Source organism: Camelus dromedarius, chromosome 26 (genome assembly GCF_036321535.1).
Source record: "Camelus dromedarius isolate mCamDro1 chromosome 26, mCamDro1.pat, whole genome shotgun sequence".
Classification (NCBI taxonomy): Eukaryota; Metazoa; Chordata; class Mammalia; order Artiodactyla; family Camelidae; genus Camelus; species Camelus dromedarius.
In genome coordinates, this window is record NC_087461.1 from 11,304,372 (window position 1) to 11,324,673 (window position 20,302).

Consider the following 20,302-nt stretch of genomic DNA (forward strand, 5'->3'; position numbering starts at 1 on the left):
TAACAAAGATAAAGACAAGATCATAGTTATAAGTACTAAAAGAATTGCAAGGTGCTTGGTAAGACTGAAAAATAATCATTGGAAATGACCTGGCCGACAGAAGTGTCCCTGTCATTAGATAAAGTTACTCCACTGAGGATCTGAGACTGTTCACTGGGATTTACCACAGACCTGACGAACTTTCTCTAGCGACTACTATATGATCTTCTGCCCAACTGCGTGCTCACCAAATTCCGGATTACTTCGCCACTTACCCAGGTGCACTAGACACCAGACTGGAATTTTCCAGTCTCTGGATTTAAACTGAACATGAATAGCCTTAGATCTGATCCCCCTTTGGTGACCTGAATCAGATCTTCAAAGCTAAACACACTGACAGGGAGCCCGGGGTGAGACCCACACTGTGTAATTCCCAGGTTATAAAGCCCTTCTCACTCACAAAAGCACTAAAAACCCACCTTGTACATCCCTTTGATGGCAGCTATGGCATCGGCCAACTGCTGATTGTAGCATTTTCTTAAAGTATCCTCATTCTGCAAATGAAATATAAATACAGTCAGTGAGCACTACAATATATTTCCAAATACAATTCTCCCACCTCCAAGGGAAGGGCTCAGTATACAAGCAGCATTCAAATCCTCACATTTCCTTGAAAACTTCAGTTCATAATCATTTCCCCCACCCTACAGCAATTACAACACATTCCACTGTTACTCACACTTTACCAAGAGCAATCGAGAGCTCATGTGGATAAAATAAATACAGATAATGTGAACATTTTGTTTTACCTTACATATCAAAGTCTTTTTAGTGTCTTAGAAATTCTTTTTAAAGTAGTGAAATCTATTTGGAATTCACATTTCCTTCTGGTCCTTGTACTTTTTGGATGGATTTTGCTCATGAAAAGAAATCCAGTGCCGTTAATCCGCAAGCCAGAGTCATTTTCTGATTAAACAAATTATTTGATCCTGTCTGTTATGGATAGCAATGAAAGGTAGTACGTTTAAAAAAAAATAGCCTTGATTCTTACCAATTTTGATTCTAACATGGAGTGTATACAACAAATGGGCTTTAGAATCAGGCAGAACTGGATTTCAATGTCACTGTACAACTTACTGTCTGACTTTAAGCAAGTGACTTAACCTGGGTGGCTCCATTTCCTTATCTGTAGAGCAGGGATAACAGGATTTCCACTTGTAGATTGTTGAGGGACTTAAAGAGGAGATGCATTTAAAAAGGTATCTTGAAGGGTGTTGTGCGCGTGAGCCCTGAAGGGCTGGGGAGGCACCAGCTGCCGCCCTCGGGAGGAGGCCGAGGCCGCAGCTTGAGGGAGACCCCGGCCCCTCTGCGCCTGTGTCTGGTAGAGCTGGTATGAAATGAAGAGACAATCCTTTCAAGGATAATCAAGAGTTCTGGCCGGACCTTTGAGCACACACCGAGAGAGTGAGGAGCCAGACGAAAAGCACAGACTATGGTGCTGAAACGGATTAAGGAACTTAGTGATTTGGCCCGTGACCCTCCAGCACAATGTTCTGCAGGTCCAGTTGGGGATGATGTTTCATTGGCAAGCCACAATTTTGGGACCTAATAACAGCCCATATCAAGGCATGTATTCGTTTTGACAATTCATTTCCCTACAGACTACCCCTTCAAACCACCTAAGATTGCATTTACAATAAGAATTTACATCCCAATATTAACAGTAATGGCAGTATTTGTCTTGATATTCTAAGATCACAGTGGTCTCCTGGTTTCACTATTTCTAAAGTTCTTTTATCCATTTGTTCACTGCTATGTGATCCAAACCCAGATGACCTCCTAGTGCCAGAGATTCCACGGATCTATAAAACAGAGATAAGTACAACAGAATATCTCAGGAATGGGCTCAGAAGTATGCCATGTGATGCTACCTTAAAGTCAGAATAACCGGCATTATAGCTGGAATAGACTTTAAATTACTGCTCCTTTTTTGATTTTCTTATCCGGCTGCCCCCTCATCAGACCTCATCTTCTTTAATTTTATTTTTTGTTTACCTCCCTCCATTCATTCACATGCTCATCTGAGAAGACTTAAGTTCTTCCTGATTTGGACAATAACTGCTTTTAGAAACTAGTAGTTACAAGAGAACAGTTGCCCAAGATTCAGAATTAAAAAAAAAAAATGGAGCATGTGTATTATGTGGCCAATATCTTCACTCTAACTTGGTCATGAGACTAAAACCATTCCTCACTGCTCTAACATGCTGAAGAATCATCTGAGGGGGAGGGAGATGGATGCTCAGTTGTCACATCAAAGGAAGCAGCATTATTCTAGCAGCATCCATTCTTGTTTAAGCCTTCCACTGTTAGAGATTTGAAGTTACATGATATGCTTTATGCTCATAACTGATGTGGCTGGAGAATTGGTATTGAATTTATAGCATCAGCAGAACAGAAAATGTGATGTATTTTATGCATGTCAATAAAGGAATGATCTGTTCTTGTTCTTAAAAAAAAAAAAGGTATCTTGAAGTGGGGAGGGTATAGCTCAGTGGGAGAGCATGTGCTTAGCAGGCACAAGGTCCTGGGTTCAGTCCCCAGTACCTCCATTAAAAAACAATTAAAATAAGTAAATAAAACTGATTACCTCCCCCCCACAAAAAAACATAAAATAAAATAAAAGGTACTTTGAATTGTGTAGTAAACAACACATGGGCTTTTTGTTTTACAGCAGGAAAATAACACTGATGTCTGTTCCTAATGACAAGTAAATATGCCAATCTGACCGAAGGCTTTAGGAAGTTCCTCAAAGCAGCAGTTTTTATGTTCTTGGCTCCTACAGAGCCATTAAGCGTAAATAAGATCACATAAAATTGTAGTTAAGGGCTGGAATTCAAGTACCAAACTGTCTGGCCTGGAACCTAAACCCTGCTGGTTTTCTAATGGGTGAGCTAGAGCAAGTGATTTAACCTTTCTGTGCCTCAATTTCCTCATCTGTAGAAGAGGTATAATATAACTGGACCTACTTCATCAGGTTAGTGTGAGCACTGAATGAGTCTGTACACGGAGCACTCACAAAAGTTCCCGCACATCGTAAAGCAACAGGTACTACACAGCTTTGTGGAGCTATCAGAGGGGACACAACACATGGAAATTATATGGCCCTCATAAGACACTACATTAAAAACTGCAGGACCTACACATCCAAGCACAAAATTAATCTCCACACAAAACAAAGGAAATGAGAGAACGTTTACCTGTTGATAATGTTTTTCAATCGCCAGGATCCTGTCATGCAGAGAAGTGAAGAGCCTAAAAGATTCCTCTTGAAGACGGTCTTCGAATTTCTGTTGAAGCAGTTGTCTGAGGAACCCAAAATCCAACTGAAGGGATCTCATAATCTAAAAATGGAAACAAAGACATTACTATAGAGAGTAAGGGCCCTCTGTGTAAAGATTCCAGCAACTGGCCTGGTTCTGGGCAGGTAACCTGGGTGCCTGGTCAGGGGCCTGTCCCAAATCTAAGGCTCCCTCTTGAATATCATGTACATTGGGGGGTGTCCAGTTAATCTGCTCAACTACTATATGCTAATGGAGGAAGGGACAGGAGGGTCCTAGCAGTTTCGTCCCATTTGCCACACCTCAAAAAACTACCAAAAAAAAATAGTTTTCAAGATGTGGCTTTCAGATCAGAAAAGATGGGCAAGAATCAACAATTGTGACTTCACCAGCCAAGTACCTAAATATATAACCAGCATGTTGACTAAGAACCATTATCATCCAAACACAATGTACTTTTGTCTCCCACCACCTATTTAAAATGCATTCACAAGGTAACTCTACCCTGAATGGAAACTGTAGGCAGTTCATGCTCAGGGTTCTTGAGAACAGAAAGTCGTACCATCACTCAAAACACAGCCTCAAAGTAGCATTCAGAATGTGACATTTCCAACTTCATTCATGGGTAAGGCTGCTCCCTGTACTCCAAGCCAAGGGCAGGAGTTGACAGCTACGGGTCTCTAAGGAAAAGAGTGGGATTCACTCTTGAGCTCTGTCCTTTCTCTCTTCCTCCCCCACACCCAGCTGGGGTGTCTCCACCACAGACAAGGCAGAGGGGATAGCGAGGCACAGCTGTGGCCACCTGGCAGGGGGGCTTCACCCTGGTCTGGCAGGACATGAGAACTAACCCTTCTTCCCTTGGGCACCGACGATACTGCTTCTCTAGAGATGCCCGCTCAGGGACCCTCTCTCCCGTGGATGCATGTTGACCAAAGATGCTTCTCTACTCTAGGTGGTCTCTGCAACTCCATCCTAGCCCCCATGAATCTAGGGTTCTCTTTCTTCTCCCCGCTGTTGGGGGATCTTTGTCTTTCTAGATTTCTCCACTGGATAAGACTCAGAATGGCCCCATGCTGGCACTCTCTCTCTCTCTCTCTTTCTCTCATTGGCTACACATGGTCCACAGGAAGCAATCGCATCCCTCACTCCAACAACTCTGCAAGTGCAGGCTGATCCCAGCTTAGTCCTTCCACTTTCTTCAAAGCCCATTTTCGCTTCCTCACACGTGAATCAGCTCCAGTCCTCTGAGCCTTCCAACAGCAGCAAGTACACTTCAGGCTCCACAAAAGCCCGCCTTACTGGCTTAGAGTTGAGCAAGAGCCCTTCCGCTACCCCTCTCCCACAAAGAGCGTGGCACTAGTGCCAGCGAAAGAACTGGCTTCAGTCATTTTCCCCCTTCACCTCCTGACCCCCCCTTTTAAAAATTTACCCTTGGTCTGATTCAAGAGCTAAGAGTCATTGATCTGAGGTACAACATCCTGTTGGCAAATTCTGCAAATGGGATGTCACGCCCCCTTAGGGATTGGATGCCTTGTATACTAGCAATCTGGGGAGGATCTCAATTTTGGGATCCAGATACCACATGGAAGGTTTTCTTTTGCAGATGAGGACATCAATGCCATGAGAGGTTAAGTGACCGACCAGCTCAACACGATGTGGCTGGTAAACGGGAGGTCCAGGTTTGAACTTGAAGATCGATCAATAGATCAATAGAGAGAAAGAAGATTTTTTTAAAAATGTCTAATGAATAGAGTACAGGGCCTTGTTAGACAATAATCAAGGGTCTGACATAGGAGTAATTGGAGGAGAGGATAAAATCGTAGTAGAGAATAACCTTTGTTTTGTGGGAGGTTCACAGGGACACCATGACCTGGCCCATGGGGATGGCTGCAAGAACAAAGAATGCCTGCAGCAAGAAGATTACAACCACCAACTACCAACCACCACCAACCCTTATTTTTTGTATAAAAGGAGCCTGTATTCTCACTAGAGCAGGGTGGTTCTCCAAGACATTAGTCTGCCATCCTCTTGGTCTGCCAGCTTTCCAAATAAAGTCGCTATTCCTTGCCCCAACACCTCGTCTCCCAATTTACTGGCCTGTCTTGTGGTGAGCAGAATGAGTTTGGACTCAGCAACATAAATGGCCAAAAATCTCCCAGTTTTGCTGAAAAGTTCTAAAAGCTGAACAAACCTTGAGCAGGATAAATACACACAAACCACACCTACGCACTTGGGTACATAAGAATTAAATGGTTGAAAACCTAAGGTAAAAAGATCTTGAACGTTAGAAAACACTTGGAACAATTAACGTTTTCTTATCAGAAACTATGGAAGCCAGAAGAGCAATTTTCAAGTGAAAGAAACACAAAAAACAAACAAAAAACAAAAAACTTGTCTGCCCAGAATGCGATATTCAATGTGAAGACATTTTAAATAAAACTATGAGAATCCATTGCCCAAATACTTATAGTACAAGAATCGTTAAAGAAGGTTCTTCAGGCTAAGAAGACATATCATGGGCTGGAAACGTAACTCTCTAGGGAAAAAGGAAGAGCACTGGAAATAGTAAATATCCAGGTAAATATAAAGACCAGTTTTTCCTCTTTTTAGTTTAAAATATATATGATTGTTTAAAGCACGTTATAACTTGCATCCGTAACATATGTAGATGTAATACACATGATAACCACAGCAGAGGGTAGGCGAGGGTGGTAAGTGCACCTACACAGTTGAAAGGTTATTACACGTCACTTGAAGTTGTGCGAGATTAATGTTAAGTAGACTATGATCTTTGCTGAAAGAAGGATCCAACGAGTTTTAGGATCAATGGAAATTAAGCTCAAAAATAAGTACTGAGATATAAGAAGAAACGGTGAGCAAAGAAATTGGTGAATGTGAGCAAATAAAAAACTAACATTAACTGTATAAAATAATGATATGAATAAGTAACTGTAAAATAATTGGGGAAGAGGGTAGACCTAAAACACTTGACAATAATATGTCAGACAGAGGGGGCGATTATAGATAAAGGTACTACGTTTCTTGGATTGTTGACACAAATTAGAAATTCTACTTAACTGCAGACACAGTAAAACCAGGTACGCATGTTCACGTTGGAGGACAACCATTAAAGAAGAAAGATAAAATGACTGACTTGATTTCTAGTAGAAGAGAGAACAGGAACTAAAGAAAGTTTATCAATTCAGTGGAAAGCAGGGCGGGGCTTTTTACATTTTCCATTTCCGTGGCATAATCATGAAGACTGACCTCGCACAAAGCCTTAGGTCAAGTCGCAACAAACACTAAATAATTTGTCTCACAAAGACTGTTCACTGACAACAAAGCACTGGAGTTAAAACTCAACAACAAAACAGTAACTAAAAAGCATGCTTGGAGAGCTAACAAAGCAGGGAAGGAGAAAAAAGAAATATAGATAAAAAAGAAGGTACAGGGTGGGGAGGTGGGTAGGAAGGGATAAACTAGGGGTTCGAGATTTGCAGATATTGACTGGTATATATAAAATAGATAAACAAGTTTATACTGTATAACACAGGAAAATATATTCAATATTTTGTAGTAGCTCATGGTGAAAAAGAATAAGAAAATGAATACATGTATATTCATGTATGACTGAAGAATTGTGCTGTACATCAGAAACTGACACAACACTGTAAACTGACTATACCTCAATAAAAAAAAATAAAAAGAAAGGTAAATGGAAATTACAGAGTAAGTTGGCATAAAAATAAAAATATATCAGTAATCATAATCAATACAAATAGAACAAATCACCTGTTAAAAGAGATCATTAGATTGGAATTTTTGAAAACTAGCTGAAGGCTAGAAATGGAGCAGCCATCTTGTGACTATGAGGTCGGAAATATGAAAGCAAAAGCCATGCACTAATGATGGAGCTGTGAAAAGATAAAACAAATCTGGTACACAGGTGACATCAGGAGCTACTGCCCTAACCCCAGACTGTTTAACCCAAGACTTCTCGCTACTTAAGTCAGTACAGTTGCATTGTTATACATAGAGCTATATGCCAACCCAACTGATACTCAGCTCCAATTCAAGGAATAAGAAAAAGAAAAACAGAGTAAACCCAAAGATAGTAGAAAGAATTAAATAATAAAAACAGAAATGTATGAACTAGAAAATAATGATATGATAGAGAGGATTAATAAATCCAAAAATTGAGTCTCTGAAAAAAAATTAACAAAATAGATAACATTGTCAGGATTCATCAAAAAAAAAAAAAAGAATGAAGGTATGCAGACAACATTAAGAATTTTAAGAGAAACATAACTACAGATTCAATAAAGTTTTAAAAATAATAAGTGATGACAATAATCAACATCATAACTGATATTCAGAAAATTTAGCAAAATTAATATTTTGTAGAAAAATGTAACATCAAACTGACCCAAGAAGATTTAAGAAAACCTTAACATAACTATAACAAAACAACAATAGCAGTAAAAATAAGCAGTTTTATGTGCAATTTTACATTGAATAGCTCATTCCAATCTCATGCCAATTATTCCAGAGAACAGACTAGGGAACACTTCTCAACTCATTTTATGACAATTCTATGACTTTGCTACCAAGATTAAACAACAGCATGAGAAGAAAATTATAGGACAATTTCACTTACGCACATAGATGGAAAACAATCCTTAGCAAAATAACAGCAAATAATGTAAAGATGCAAAAACAAGCATCGTGGTCCAATTGGGTTCATTCCAAGTTCACTATTCACAAACTGAATTTCATCACATCATCAGATAAAGGAGAAAAACCACATGACTCTATGATCATCTCAACAGATCCATGAAAAGCATTCAAATCCAGTCATTCATGATTTTTTAAAAAGTTCCTCATTAATTAGAAATAAAGGAAACATCTTTAACCTGATTTAAGCATATCGTATCAGAATTTGGTTCAGCTGTATTGAAAAAATCCAAATAACAGAAGCCTAAAAGAGAGGAAAGTGTACTTCTCTTTCACTAGGTGGTAAAGACGTCCGAAGACCCTTCTATCTCCTTAGTCCCCTGTATGCCTCAAAATCATGGTGCACGTGCTGGCATCCATGTTCCAGGCACAGAAAAGAGGAAAGAAAAAGAAAAAAGATGAAGGAGAGAGGGAGGGGAGGAGGGAGTAAAGGGCAGACAGTGCATATGGACTATGTCTTAAAGATTCCCCAAAGCAGCCATATAAAAATTCCATCTAAATTCTGCTGACCAGAACTTAATTACTGGGACACTAGTTGCAATGTGATAAAGTTATAACACTTTTCTGAAGGCCTAAAAAGAAGACAGTACATTGGCCAGTGGGTGGGAAGAGAGACATCCTCTAAAGTGGGAGTAAAAGTTGGTATAATTTCTCTGCAGGGCAATTTGGCAACAGCCTTCCAAATGATGAATGCAGGCATCCTTTGACTCAAAAATTTTACTTCTAAGATCTGACACCACAGATTGACTGGCATGTGAGGATGTACAGAATTACTCACTGCAGTAAAAGAAACAACTGAAATGCCCATCATTAGGGGGATAGCTAAATACATGATGTCATTTTGTGACACAATGTACTTGTGAAGTAGATGAGGAAGCCTTCCATGAACCAATGGACATAAATGATTTCCAAGTTATGTTGTTAAGTGGAAAAAAAAACAAAAAACAAAAAACAGAAGCAAGGACCCTCCTGTACTTACAGCAGCACGCCACCCTATGTCACATTTTTATTGATTTAGGGCTTTTAATAATAATACTTGTTATCCAATGTGTATGAAATGTTCTGTTTCTTTTTATAACCGAAGGAAATATGATGAATACTGAGATTTAACAAAATTGTATGGTTATCCAGGGGAGCAAAATCTGCCACCTCAAATTGTGTCTCTTTGGCATGAGGATTTCTTTAGGATGGTTGCTTTTTAGGCCCCGAAGATTCAAGAGGAAATTTTGATCTTCTGCATAACTTCCTAAAAGAATGTATAAGAAGACCTGGTCCAGGAAGGGGGCTAGCACTACAGATGACTATAGGATAATATGAACTAGGTGTGTAGACAGGGAGGAACCTAGTAAAGTCTGTTTGTTAAAATTCCATGCCCAGCAAACTTTTTTAATCCAATATCTGCTTGTCCATCTTCATGTGAATTACCTTCCTCTCCTCTGAAGTCCCAAAGTGCTACCCTCAACATTCTCCCTTGTCTTTAGCAAAGTTGACAGCTTTGGCTATTTAGGGAAGTTATGAAGTTTTTCTGGGTCTCTCCCACATTACGTTATTAAACCTTTGTTGGATTTTCTCCTGGTAATCTGTCTTATGTCAATTCAATTCTTAGGCCAGCCAGAAAAATCCAGACGCACAGAGGAAACTTTCTTCTTTTCTGACAATGGATAACGCAGTTATTCATTATATTATTCTTGACATTTTCCTATATGCCAAAAAAATTTTATGTTTTTTTGAAGTATCCTAAAATAGAAAATGTTCACAGATGTCAAAAGAATTCCAGAGAGACTAAGGAAACACTTCACTAAACAAGTTGACATATATAAGCATGACATAAACATGACACAAATAAAAATAGTAGTTTATACTAATAATTTCAAAACCCCAACTGTCCTCCAACTCGGTTTGTAAAAGATGTCAATTTTTTTTTGAATGTTAGTCATTTAAATTCTGTCAAGGAAAGAAATATGAAGGCAAATAATACCTAAAAATTATCTGAAGTTTCAAAATAAATCCAGATTTACCTGCATGAGCTTCTGTATAGATAAACTCAACTCTTTTAATGGCACAATCTCACTGTAATCTGTTTGGGTGGCATGGTCTGTGCTGAAAAAGCCAATCTTCAAATCATCTGAAATGTTAAATCTGGGGGAAAAAGGTGGAGGGGAGAGGGGATGAGTTTAAATGTGCTTGATATAATAGATATTTCCTTAAAAATATATTAAGTGAGCATATCTTGTGTAAACCATATTTTAAAGATTCATAGGATTGGTGAAGCGAGGAAAACACTGAATTATCTGCTCACAATTTGGGTTTTCCCCTAGGACTCTGCTGGATTATCAGATTCCCTGGACTGCAGCACATTACTCCACTGATATCATTTTATTTCCATTTTCTGAGCTATGGATCAATTTATGAGCCTCCTTTTAATAGCTTATCCACTGTTTTGCATGTGCTGATGCTCAAAGCCATTATAAATTATGCATGGGCATATTAAGCAAGAATAAGACAGTGGTTCTCAAAGTGTGGTCTGAGGAACCCCTGGGGTTCCGGAACACTCTGAGGAAATTCACAAATTCAAAATTACTTTCATAATAATGTTAAGATTTTATTTGCATTTTCCACTGTCATTCTCTCACAAATATTCAATGGGCTTTTCCAGAATCTATAGGTTATATGACTGCTTGACAGACTGAATGCAGAAGCAGACAGAAGAATTCAGCTATTTTCTATCAAGCCAGGCATTGAAAAGATTTGCAAAAATGTAAACAATGACACTATTCTCATTAAAGATTTTGTTTTGAAAAGTAGAGTTCATTTTTCTTTAAAAAAAACATTATCTGTACTAACACAGAATTAGATTATCATTATTTTAAATGTTTCTCCTTTAAAATTTCTCATATGGTAACTAAACATAAACTAAAATTCTTTAAGGTCCCCATAATTTTAAGACCATAAAGAGGTTCTGAAACCAAAAATCTGCAAACTCCCTCTTTAAGATAATCACACCATTGTGCTCTATTTGATTTTAAACTCGATTCCCTAAAAAAATCTAAGTAGGAGCAAGAATTTGTAAAGTCCTCCTATGGACTTTTAACAAGGGGCATCTCAGACAGTAATAAGAAGGCCAATTTTCTGGGTGAATTCTGTCAGTTTGATCAGACTTACCACAACTATGGTTTTCTAAAATGTCTGCTTAAAAAAAAAGAGAGCCATGAAAGCCCACATAGAATTTCCAGACTTCCCAGGGCAGGCTCCGTAGATGGAGCACCTGTGTTTCTACCCTTCTTTTTCTGCTGAGCAGGTGGAGCAGACTGTGATGGGGGCAACACACGGCAACACCCTTCTCACAGAGGGCAGAGCCTCAGATTTCTCTCCCACAGGCCTCACGGTTGTGGGGGGTGAACATATTCCCAGTGCAGGGGTATCTCTTGTCCAGCCCACCACGCTGTTCCCAGTCTTCTGGGCAGGTGTTTTAGGGGTGGGCGTGGGACTTGGTTCTGGGCAGTGTGATGTTAGGAAAGGTCTGTGGCGGAGGGGAACACAGTAGCACTGGGAGGAGGTTTCTCTGTGGCTCTCAACACTGCCACATGTGGAAATGATGCCAGGAACTGGCACAGTCACCTGGTAGCCACAAACCAGTGCATAGAGAACGAGCTTTTATTTTATAATTTTTTTCTTAACGAAGGTACTGGGGATTGAACCCAGGACCTTGCACATACTAAGCATGTGCTCTACCACTTGAGCTAACCCCCACGCTCCACGATGAGCTTTTAAAAACAAGGAAATAATTTTGACTGCTGACTTTGTTTAACCATTGACTCAACTAGCTCGGAAACCTGTCATGTCTCTGGTCTTCCTGGAATGTCATATAATAAATCAACAATTGGTGAGAGTTTCTGTCAGCTCTAGCTGAAAGCATCCTGATAGTCTGGCTAAGTGACATGATGTAAATTACTTACCCTTTCTGTGAGTTAGTTTCCTCTTAGGCAAAATAATAGTGACTATTTCATTGAGTTAGTCAGGATTAAGCCACCCCTCAAATGATTGCTTCCTGTCCCAGCAACTTCACGATCTGCTGGCTTGGAGGTCTTAGTTCCCAAGGGGAGGCTGCTTCTACTGGGAAGTACAGTGGTTCCACTGAATTAGATGAGAGTGAACTGACCTGAGACCTGGCCTTATACACTAAATCAAAGGCAAAGAAAGGCAAGACAAGAAGGAAGGAGGGAGGGCACAGCCATTAAAGGAAGGACACAGCAATTAGCACCAAGATGGCAGAAAATTCAGCTCCCAGGAGATCTTGAGGCCTAAGATGGTGGAATATTTGACTCCCAGTAGACCTTGAGCATCATTATATGCTCACTGTAATATGTTAGCATGAGAAATAACACACCCACAGGTGCCACAACAGTTCTGAGGCTGACCATGAAAGGTCAGAAAGAGGGCAGTGGCCCAATTCCTGGGAATCCTGCCCCTTTCCCAAAGTAGCCAGAATAACCCTCCCACTTGTTAGCATATGAAATAAAACTAGCAACACTGCATCTCATGGCCTCTCGCTCCGTCACTTTCTGAGTCAGCCCACACTCTGTCTGTGGAGTGTGTATCTACTTTTACTTTAAACACCACCCCCACACACACCTCATGGCCTCTCTGGCCTTCTGCGATGGCCTACGCTCAGTTTATGGAGTGTGCATCTCTGAATAAATCTACTTTTATTCAACTATGGCTCACTCTTGAATTCTTCCTGTGCGAAGCCAAAGACCCTCACTTGATGGGGAGCATCTGAGGGACTCACCTGGGACCTAGGACATGGCCATCTTCTCATGCCCCATTTACCTGTATCAAAGGGGCCACTCTACTGGTTGAGGTGATTAATTCTGATTATCAAGGGGAAAGTGGGTTGTTCATACACGACAGAGTCAAAGAGGGCTATGTCTGGAACTCAGGAGTCTCTCTGGGGTGCCTCTTAGTATTTCCACGTTAAACAGTAAACATTAATGGAAAAATACAGCAACCTCCCAAAAAAGGCAGGGCTTTTGAGAACTCAGGACCTTCAGGAATGAAGATTTGGATCTCCCAACTACATAAAGAACCTTGGCCTGCCTGTATCTTTCACCAAATTTCTTGGCCACTCAACAAGCCATCTCCATAGACCAGTTCTGGCCAGCACCCCCTGGCAAGTTTCTCTACCACCAGCTGCATCCTCCCCTAAGAGGTCTTAATCTCAGCATTTGGTGGGGGTGGGGGTCTTCTAAATTCTTAGTCCCTCCCATGTTTACTCTTCCTCTGCCCCTGGGGTCACCCCTGCATTCGCATTGGCTGTTACAACGCTGCTTAGAGTCTTATCTCCTTGACAGCCTTTGCCTAGTTAAAAATCCTTGTTAATATTTAATAAGAAACAGGAAATATTTATTCCCTGTTCAAATACTGGTGAGGTTTCTGTCTCCTGTTTGGGTCCTGAGTGCTACATCAATATAATAAATACAGACGACTACCTAAACTTAACCTGTTTCTTCAATGCCTCCCATTTAACAGACCTCAGTGACTCATCCTTCCAGTCTAGAAATGTAATCTTGTATCCTCCCCAGTGCCACGTGGCTGCTTTTTACTATTCAACTTCATTTTTCATTCGCATTAACCATGTATGTTTTCTTTCCTTCCCATTTTAAGCAAAAGATCTTGGTGGGAGGCACATTTTGAGTGTGAGTAGTTTCTATGATAAATATATAATATGTCAATTATATCTCAAAGCTGGAAAAAAATAGAAGTGTAAAATTAAAACACCCCAGATATATCTTCAGGATGATTTAGAAACTTGGAATGATGTTTTCAGTTATTCCCTCTGGTGCCATAATATTACAGTAATATAACATGATATTTTCAAATCAGATTCAAGAATTTTATAGATACCTCCCCTGGGGTGTCTAAAAATATATTAGCACCTATTTATCATGTTGAAGAGAAAAATGGCATTCTAAAGCCCATGATACCACGTGTTCTAAAGTCCACGATACCAGATCTAGACATAATACCTGACTTAACTGAAGTTTTGACCTCCCCCAGAAGTGTAATCTTAATGAACCAGTCTGGAATTTTCTGGTCAGTGCCAAGAAGATAATCTGTCACGCGGCCCTTTCCATTCCCCTCCCACCCCCAGAGGAAGAAGAGGCAATCTGCATGATAAAAACCCCTGCTCTTTCCCAAAAAAGTCCTAGCCTAAAAACAATGTTTTCTTTTCTGTGCTAACAGCTCCCTCACCCCATCCTTTTCCCTATAAAGACCTTCCATTTTGTACAACCCCTTCTGAACACCCTTCTAATTGCTAGGTGGGTGGCTGCCCAATTCATGAATCACCTAATAAAGCTGATTAGATCTTCAAATGTACTTGGCTGAATTTTGTTTTCTACCAATCGAATGCTTAACTTGTCCTTCATGCTTAGTTAAGGTACATGTCTTAATACACACACACACATTTTCTTCTCAGGTTATCTAACTTTGAAGCTGAGGCTCAAAGAGAGTAAGTAACTCACCTAAAACCATAAGCCGGAGAGGTGACAGATTCACCCCTGGCGAGAATGGCAAGTACAGGTCTCTGGATTTACCATCCCTTGAGTCCTAACTTTCTGAATGACTGATTCAGAAAGTTCTGGTTCATTCAGAATCTAAGTGAAATGAGAAGGTTCCTTCTTCAGCCTCCCATCAAATTCCAAATGTCCCAATTTTAGATGACAACCCCGCTGCCTAGAATGGAAACCCGCATCACAACAAATGAGCTAAGTGATTCCGACACAGCCCTTATTTATAGACTCAGCAATTTGATTTCTGAATAATAGCTTGGTTGTTATGCATAAAATACAGTCTTGGAAAGACAGCAATTACAGATTTTTTTTTAAATAGATACAAAATTAACATGTTAACTTACTACAGAAAACAGGTTCATGAATATTTATTCATAGAAGGCAATGACACTTTTCACTAAATCCTTGAATAGCCTATCCTAACAAACGCTTATTAATGAATTAGTCAAAGAAAATGGGATTAAACATGCTGAACTTTCACTATGGTGTACTGATCAATTTTAAACAAGGAAAACATTGCTCCCTTTTTTTTTTTTTTTTTCTCTTCAAAGACCACACAAATTTGATGCATCCCAAGGTGCACATTTCTTTTCATTCACTTCCTGGGTGATCTCACTAAGTCTCCCAGCTCTAGGTGCAATTTTGTGCCAAATATCTCCAAACTGATACAGCCATACTGGAGCTCCCTTCTCAACTTTAGGCTTGAAGGGTAGCAGAATACAGCACCCCCAAAATATGCTCCGTTAGCATAAGGATTATTTTGAGCTAATTATTTTGAGGAACTGCACATATAGGAGAAGTCCTGGAAACAGAGTAGAAGTTCCCCCTTTGTAAAAGAAATTTACACTTACAAAGGAAATCTCCAAGTGTAAGTGTCTTTCTCTCACCAGGAAGATGACTCTAATTCAGGGAGGAATCTTATTAATGGAGAAGGCACAAATTTAAATCTGCACAACAAAACTTATCCTTGTTTACTGGACTTCTTGGTAACCTCCCATAACTGGTCTCCCTCTACCCAACATCTTTCTTTTGTCTTTAACTGAAGATGGTATTCAAGGTATTAGATTGGGACATCTTGGAGTCTTACTCATTTTCCCTGGATAACTCCTATGTAAACACTAATACACTTGTTTGTTTTCCTCTTGTTAATCTTTGAACAACTGGGGGTGGGGGGGGTGGGGGCGGGGGGTTCTCAGCCAAGAACTCAGAAGAATACAGGGTAAATTATTTTTCTTCCCCTAAAGACTCATATAACCACCTAGCAACTTAACAGCCTAGATGGAAGGCTAATAGTTACTCCCAAGATATTATGTCCAAAGGCAAGCTTATGATTGTCCCCCCAGGGCAAATCCTCTCCTGGTCTTCATCCCAGTTCATGACACCTCCATTCTTCCCATCATTCAGCTCAAAAATTTCAGCATCTTCCGCACTCTGTGCCTATCAGTCCCACCTCTGACACAGATCTAGGCCCCAACTCGTCTCCCCACCTCCAACCACTGCTCCCCCCATGGGCATTTTTCATGAGGCACATTGTAATAGTCCTCTAGCTAGTTACCCTCTTTCTGCCCCTGTCCTCATTATAGTCCAACAGCAAAACAACAGGCGGAGTAATTCTGTCGAAAGATAAACCAGATTATGTCATTCCTCTGTATCAACCGCCTCATGTCTTCCCATCTGTGATGGTGTGATTTATAACAAGAAGTATATGTTTTGGTCTCCAGCCATGTTTCCTGCCTCACAGCAGCCCAAACCCTTGGAACTTCCTAAGGGGCAAGCACAATAGGATCTTTTTTTATAATGTTTTATAATATCTCATCTTCTGTCCTCAGTTTCTGAAATAGCAGGAAAAAAGGTGAACTGGGTGTCTTTGGTGACTCATAAGAAGCCCCTTTCAACCACACCTGACTTTACATTAATGAGGTCACTTTAGGGAAGCCCCTAGGATGGGGGTTAGAGAGTTGAAACTTTCTGTCCCAGCCCCCCACCCCCTCCCCGGAGACCGCTGGAGGTTGAATCAATCACAAAAGTCAATGATTAGGTCAATTTTGCCTATATAATGAGGTCTTCAAAAAAATCCCTGAACTACAGGGTTAAAAGAGCTCCCAGGTTGGTGGTCAAGAACACATTCATGTGCCAGGAGAGTAGTGCACCCTGAACTCCACGGGGACAGGAGCTCCTGTGCTCCAGGCCTCACTTCCTTCCTGCCCCCTCACCCATGTTGTTACCTAAGTCAATCCCAGCATTGATAGCCTGGGGCAACCCCACTCTCTGACTCCTCTCTCTGGACCCATCTAGAAGCTGGCTTTTTGGAGCAGGAGGAGGCCTCGCCAGCATAAGTCTTAGTTTCTTTTCCTCTGGCTGTTATTTCATATCCTTTAATAAATATTCTTTGTCATAAACCCATAGCCAAGGAAGTAAACTGGTTTCCTGAGTTCCATAAGCCACTCTAGCAAACTAACTGAACTTGAAGAGGGGGCTCACAGGAACCTCTGATTTACAGCTGGTTGTCAGAAACACAGGTGACAACCTAGACTTGCAACCAGCCCTTGAAGAGGGTGGATGGGGCAGTCTTGCGGGACTGAGCCCTCAAAATGTGGGATCTAACACTATGTCCAGGTAGACAGCATCAGAATTGAGTTAAACTACAGGACATAAGAACAAACTAGTGGTTACCAGGGGGAGAAGGTAAGGGGAGAGGCAACACAGGGGTAGGGGGTTAAGAGGTACAAACTGTTAGGTACAAAATAAGCTACAAGGATATACTGTACAACATGGGGGATATAGATGATATTTTTATAATAATTATAAGTGGAACATAATGATTAAAAATTATGAATCACTATATTATATACACTTGTAACTTACATAAGATTATACAGCAACTATATTTCCATTAAAAATCATATAAATCAATAAGCAAACTACAGGATACACCCAGTCAGTGTCTGCTCAGAATTGAGGAACTGCTTGGTGGTGTTGAAAAAAACACATTTGACCACCTCATTTAAGGTGAACGCTGAAGTCCTTACAATGATCTAGGTCTCATCCCCTCCGGCACCATCCTCTCACCTCTGCCCTCATCTGCACTGCTCCCCCTGTCCCTCCTCTCTCCCCGCTCCCCCCACACCAGCCTCCTTGCTGGGCCTGTGACACCCATGCCCACTCTCTCCTGCTTCTGTCCCCTGCGTGGAACACAGTTCCCTGTTAGATCAGAATGGTTCCCCTTCAAGCCTGCAGGTCTTCCCCCCAAATACATGTCCAAGAAGCCATCCTTGATCACAATATCTAAAATGACAGCCCCTTCCCCACTCCACACAATATTTCTCCTGTTCCCTCCCTGCTGTTTCTTTCTTAGCACTTAGCACCACTTAGCTTATTTATTATACAGTCTGCTTGTTTATCATTGGTTTCCTGACTAGAACATACACTTCACAAAGGACAGATTTTCGTCAGTTTGTGGACTGCTGCCTCCGCAGTGACTAATTCTTCCCTAATCCCAGGACTGCGGTCAGTACTGAGCTTCTCCCACACATACCAGATACCAGAGCATTAACACAGTCCCCCCAGGACTGTGGGGGAAGAAAAATTCACATGGGCATCAGTGGCTCCTTTGTTCAGGCAACAAGCATTAACTGAACACCTGGCACTGTCAGTCTGTCCGCTGGGCACAGCCACTGCCTTTGGCCGGAGAAGATCCCCACCAGGGAATGCCAGGGAATCCAGGGCAAGAAGTCATTCCTATCAGTAAACAACTGGAACAGGTTAGACACTGTGCCCACAGTGCTTACCATCCGCTAGCGCCAATATGCGCTTTCACAACCACCAATAAACCAGATTCTGTGTGCACCCTCATCTCTTTTAACAGAGGCACCCACTTCATACAGTTGAGCGGGGGCAACTGAGCTGGCAGTGCCATCTTATTTCACCAGTCCCCACCACTGCGCTATGATCCTTTCTTCTCACCCCTGGAGCTGCCTCAGTGTGCAGGGCTTGCCTCTAAGCCAGCCCACCTGGCACCATGAAGCTTCTGTCTTCGGGAACTCTTAAGTGCCCGCCCGCCCCCCCCACCAAAGCAGCTTACCTAGTGCAGGCCACTTAAGGATTTCAGATGGTTTCTAGAAAGGAAAATACTACTCTCCCCCAACCCTGGGCCCAAAACATCAGCTCTACATTACCCAAATAAACAAAGCTGAGGCAGAGGGGGTAAAGAAGGATTATGAGAGAGGGACTGCAAAAAAGGATCAAGGAGTAACAGTTACATTGGCAAAGTTATTCGGTTCTACGTACTATGTATCTATGGTACTTTCCCAAACACATTACCCAGATGAACTCACTGGATGTTTGCTGCAAACTATGAAGTAGGCACTATTTACCATCACAGCTGTTTCCCGATGAGGTAGCCAGGCACGGAGAAGTTAAGTGACTTGCCCAACTCTTGGGCCCTGTGGAGTGTCAGGATTCCAGCCCAGGCAGTCTGGCTCCAGAGCCCTGCTTAGTGTACAGTATTACACTTTAGACATTAAAACGGCAGCCCTGTGGCCTAGAGCGAGGGACCTGGAGAGCGATGGAGCGCGGGAAGAGGGGCGGGGCGCGGGAAGAGGGGAGGGGCGGCGGCGGCGGCGGCGGCGGAGCGCGGGAAGAGGCCCGGGGCAGCGGCGGGGAGGTGGAGCGCGGGAAGAGGCGCGGGGCAGCGGCGGGGAGGTGGAGCGCGGGAAGGTAGAGGGGAAGAGGAGCGGGGCGGCGGGCGGGCGGGCCCGCGAGAGGCAGGAGGCGCGGACCCGGGCGCCGCTGCTCTCGCCGGTCACCTGGGGCTGAACTGGAATTGTTCAATCGTGGACTGGAGGTCCTCGATGCTCTTCCAGCACTCCTCGGTCTCGGGCGCGTCGCCACAGCTCGCGTCGCCACAGCTCTCCATCCGAGCCGCCGAGATGGCGGCCAGGCAGTACCTGCGCCTCCCGCGGAGTCGGGAACTCTGCGACCGTTATCATGGCGACTCCTCGGGAACCCGCGGAGCGCGAGAATCCCGGGGCGCAGGCGCGGCGGGCAGCCCCGGAACAGCTGGGCGGGCCCGCAGTCGCCCCGCTGCCGTGTCTACGGCCCGCCTGGCGCAGGGCTTCACCACCAGGCTCGCTTCTCCCTGGGTGCGCATGGGCCAGGTCGCCGCTGATGTGTCTCCAGGAGAGCTGGACCCCATAGTCATCCCGCAGCATCCCGCCACGCCCCGAACTCGCAGTGTCTTCTTCTGCCTCCTGCGAGGGAGGGGAGTGGACACCTGAGCTTTTGTCTACATCTACACCCCTCTCCACGTGACATCGGGAGGTCACAGGCTCACTCTGGCCCTATGCTAAAGGTCGTCCTCGGGGAGGATGAAAAATAGGGCGCTCATCTAATAAGAATGCCCTTTACCTAGTGAGCCTTGGGCTGTCAGAGCAATCCCATAGTAAGAGGGCAGCAGGCAGCCAGGAGAATGGCCTTACACCTGCCACTTGGCCACAGGCGTTCATGGACAAAAAAATTCTTTGCAGAGATTAAACAAGCTTACATTCTTATTTAATATAAAGTCAGAACATTAAGTTAAAAGGCATTAACTTTCAATCCATATCGTGTTGCGAGAAATTCATTTTTACTGAGTTTCAACAATAAGACAAGTTCCTTATAGGGAAACTGTTGCTCAGCCTT

The 20,302-nt window shown here is 42.4% G+C and overlaps 1 protein-coding gene and 1 pseudogene across 6 annotated transcripts in view; one reads left to right on the forward strand and one right to left on the reverse strand.

Annotated features, from left to right (window-relative positions):
* Positions 1 to 19,845, reverse strand: part of C26H10orf67 (chromosome 26 C10orf67 homolog) — a 105,378-nt gene extending 85,533 nt beyond the window's left edge. For 2 of the 6 annotated variants that reach the window (XM_031444692.2, XM_031444693.2), the window contains exons 1-4: positions 19,429 to 19,845; positions 10,070 to 10,190; positions 3,237 to 3,380; positions 459 to 533 (exon numbers count right to left, since the gene is read on the reverse strand). In XM_031444692.2, coding sequence (XP_031300552.2) covers positions 459 to 533; positions 3,237 to 3,380; positions 10,070 to 10,190; positions 19,429 to 19,538 — 450 coding nt within the window. In that variant the 5' untranslated portion in view covers positions 19,539 to 19,845. Of the gene's footprint in view, positions 1 to 458; positions 534 to 3,236; positions 3,381 to 10,069; positions 10,191 to 18,996; positions 19,112 to 19,428 lie in introns of all 6 variants that reach the window. The other 4 variants (XM_031444696.2, XM_031444698.2, XM_031444695.2 and 1 more) reach the window with 4 other exon arrangements.
* On the forward strand, positions 1,179 to 2,106 carry LOC116150526 (ubiquitin-conjugating enzyme E2 D3-like; annotated as a pseudogene).
* Positions 19,846 to 20,302: the final 457 nt, after the last annotated feature.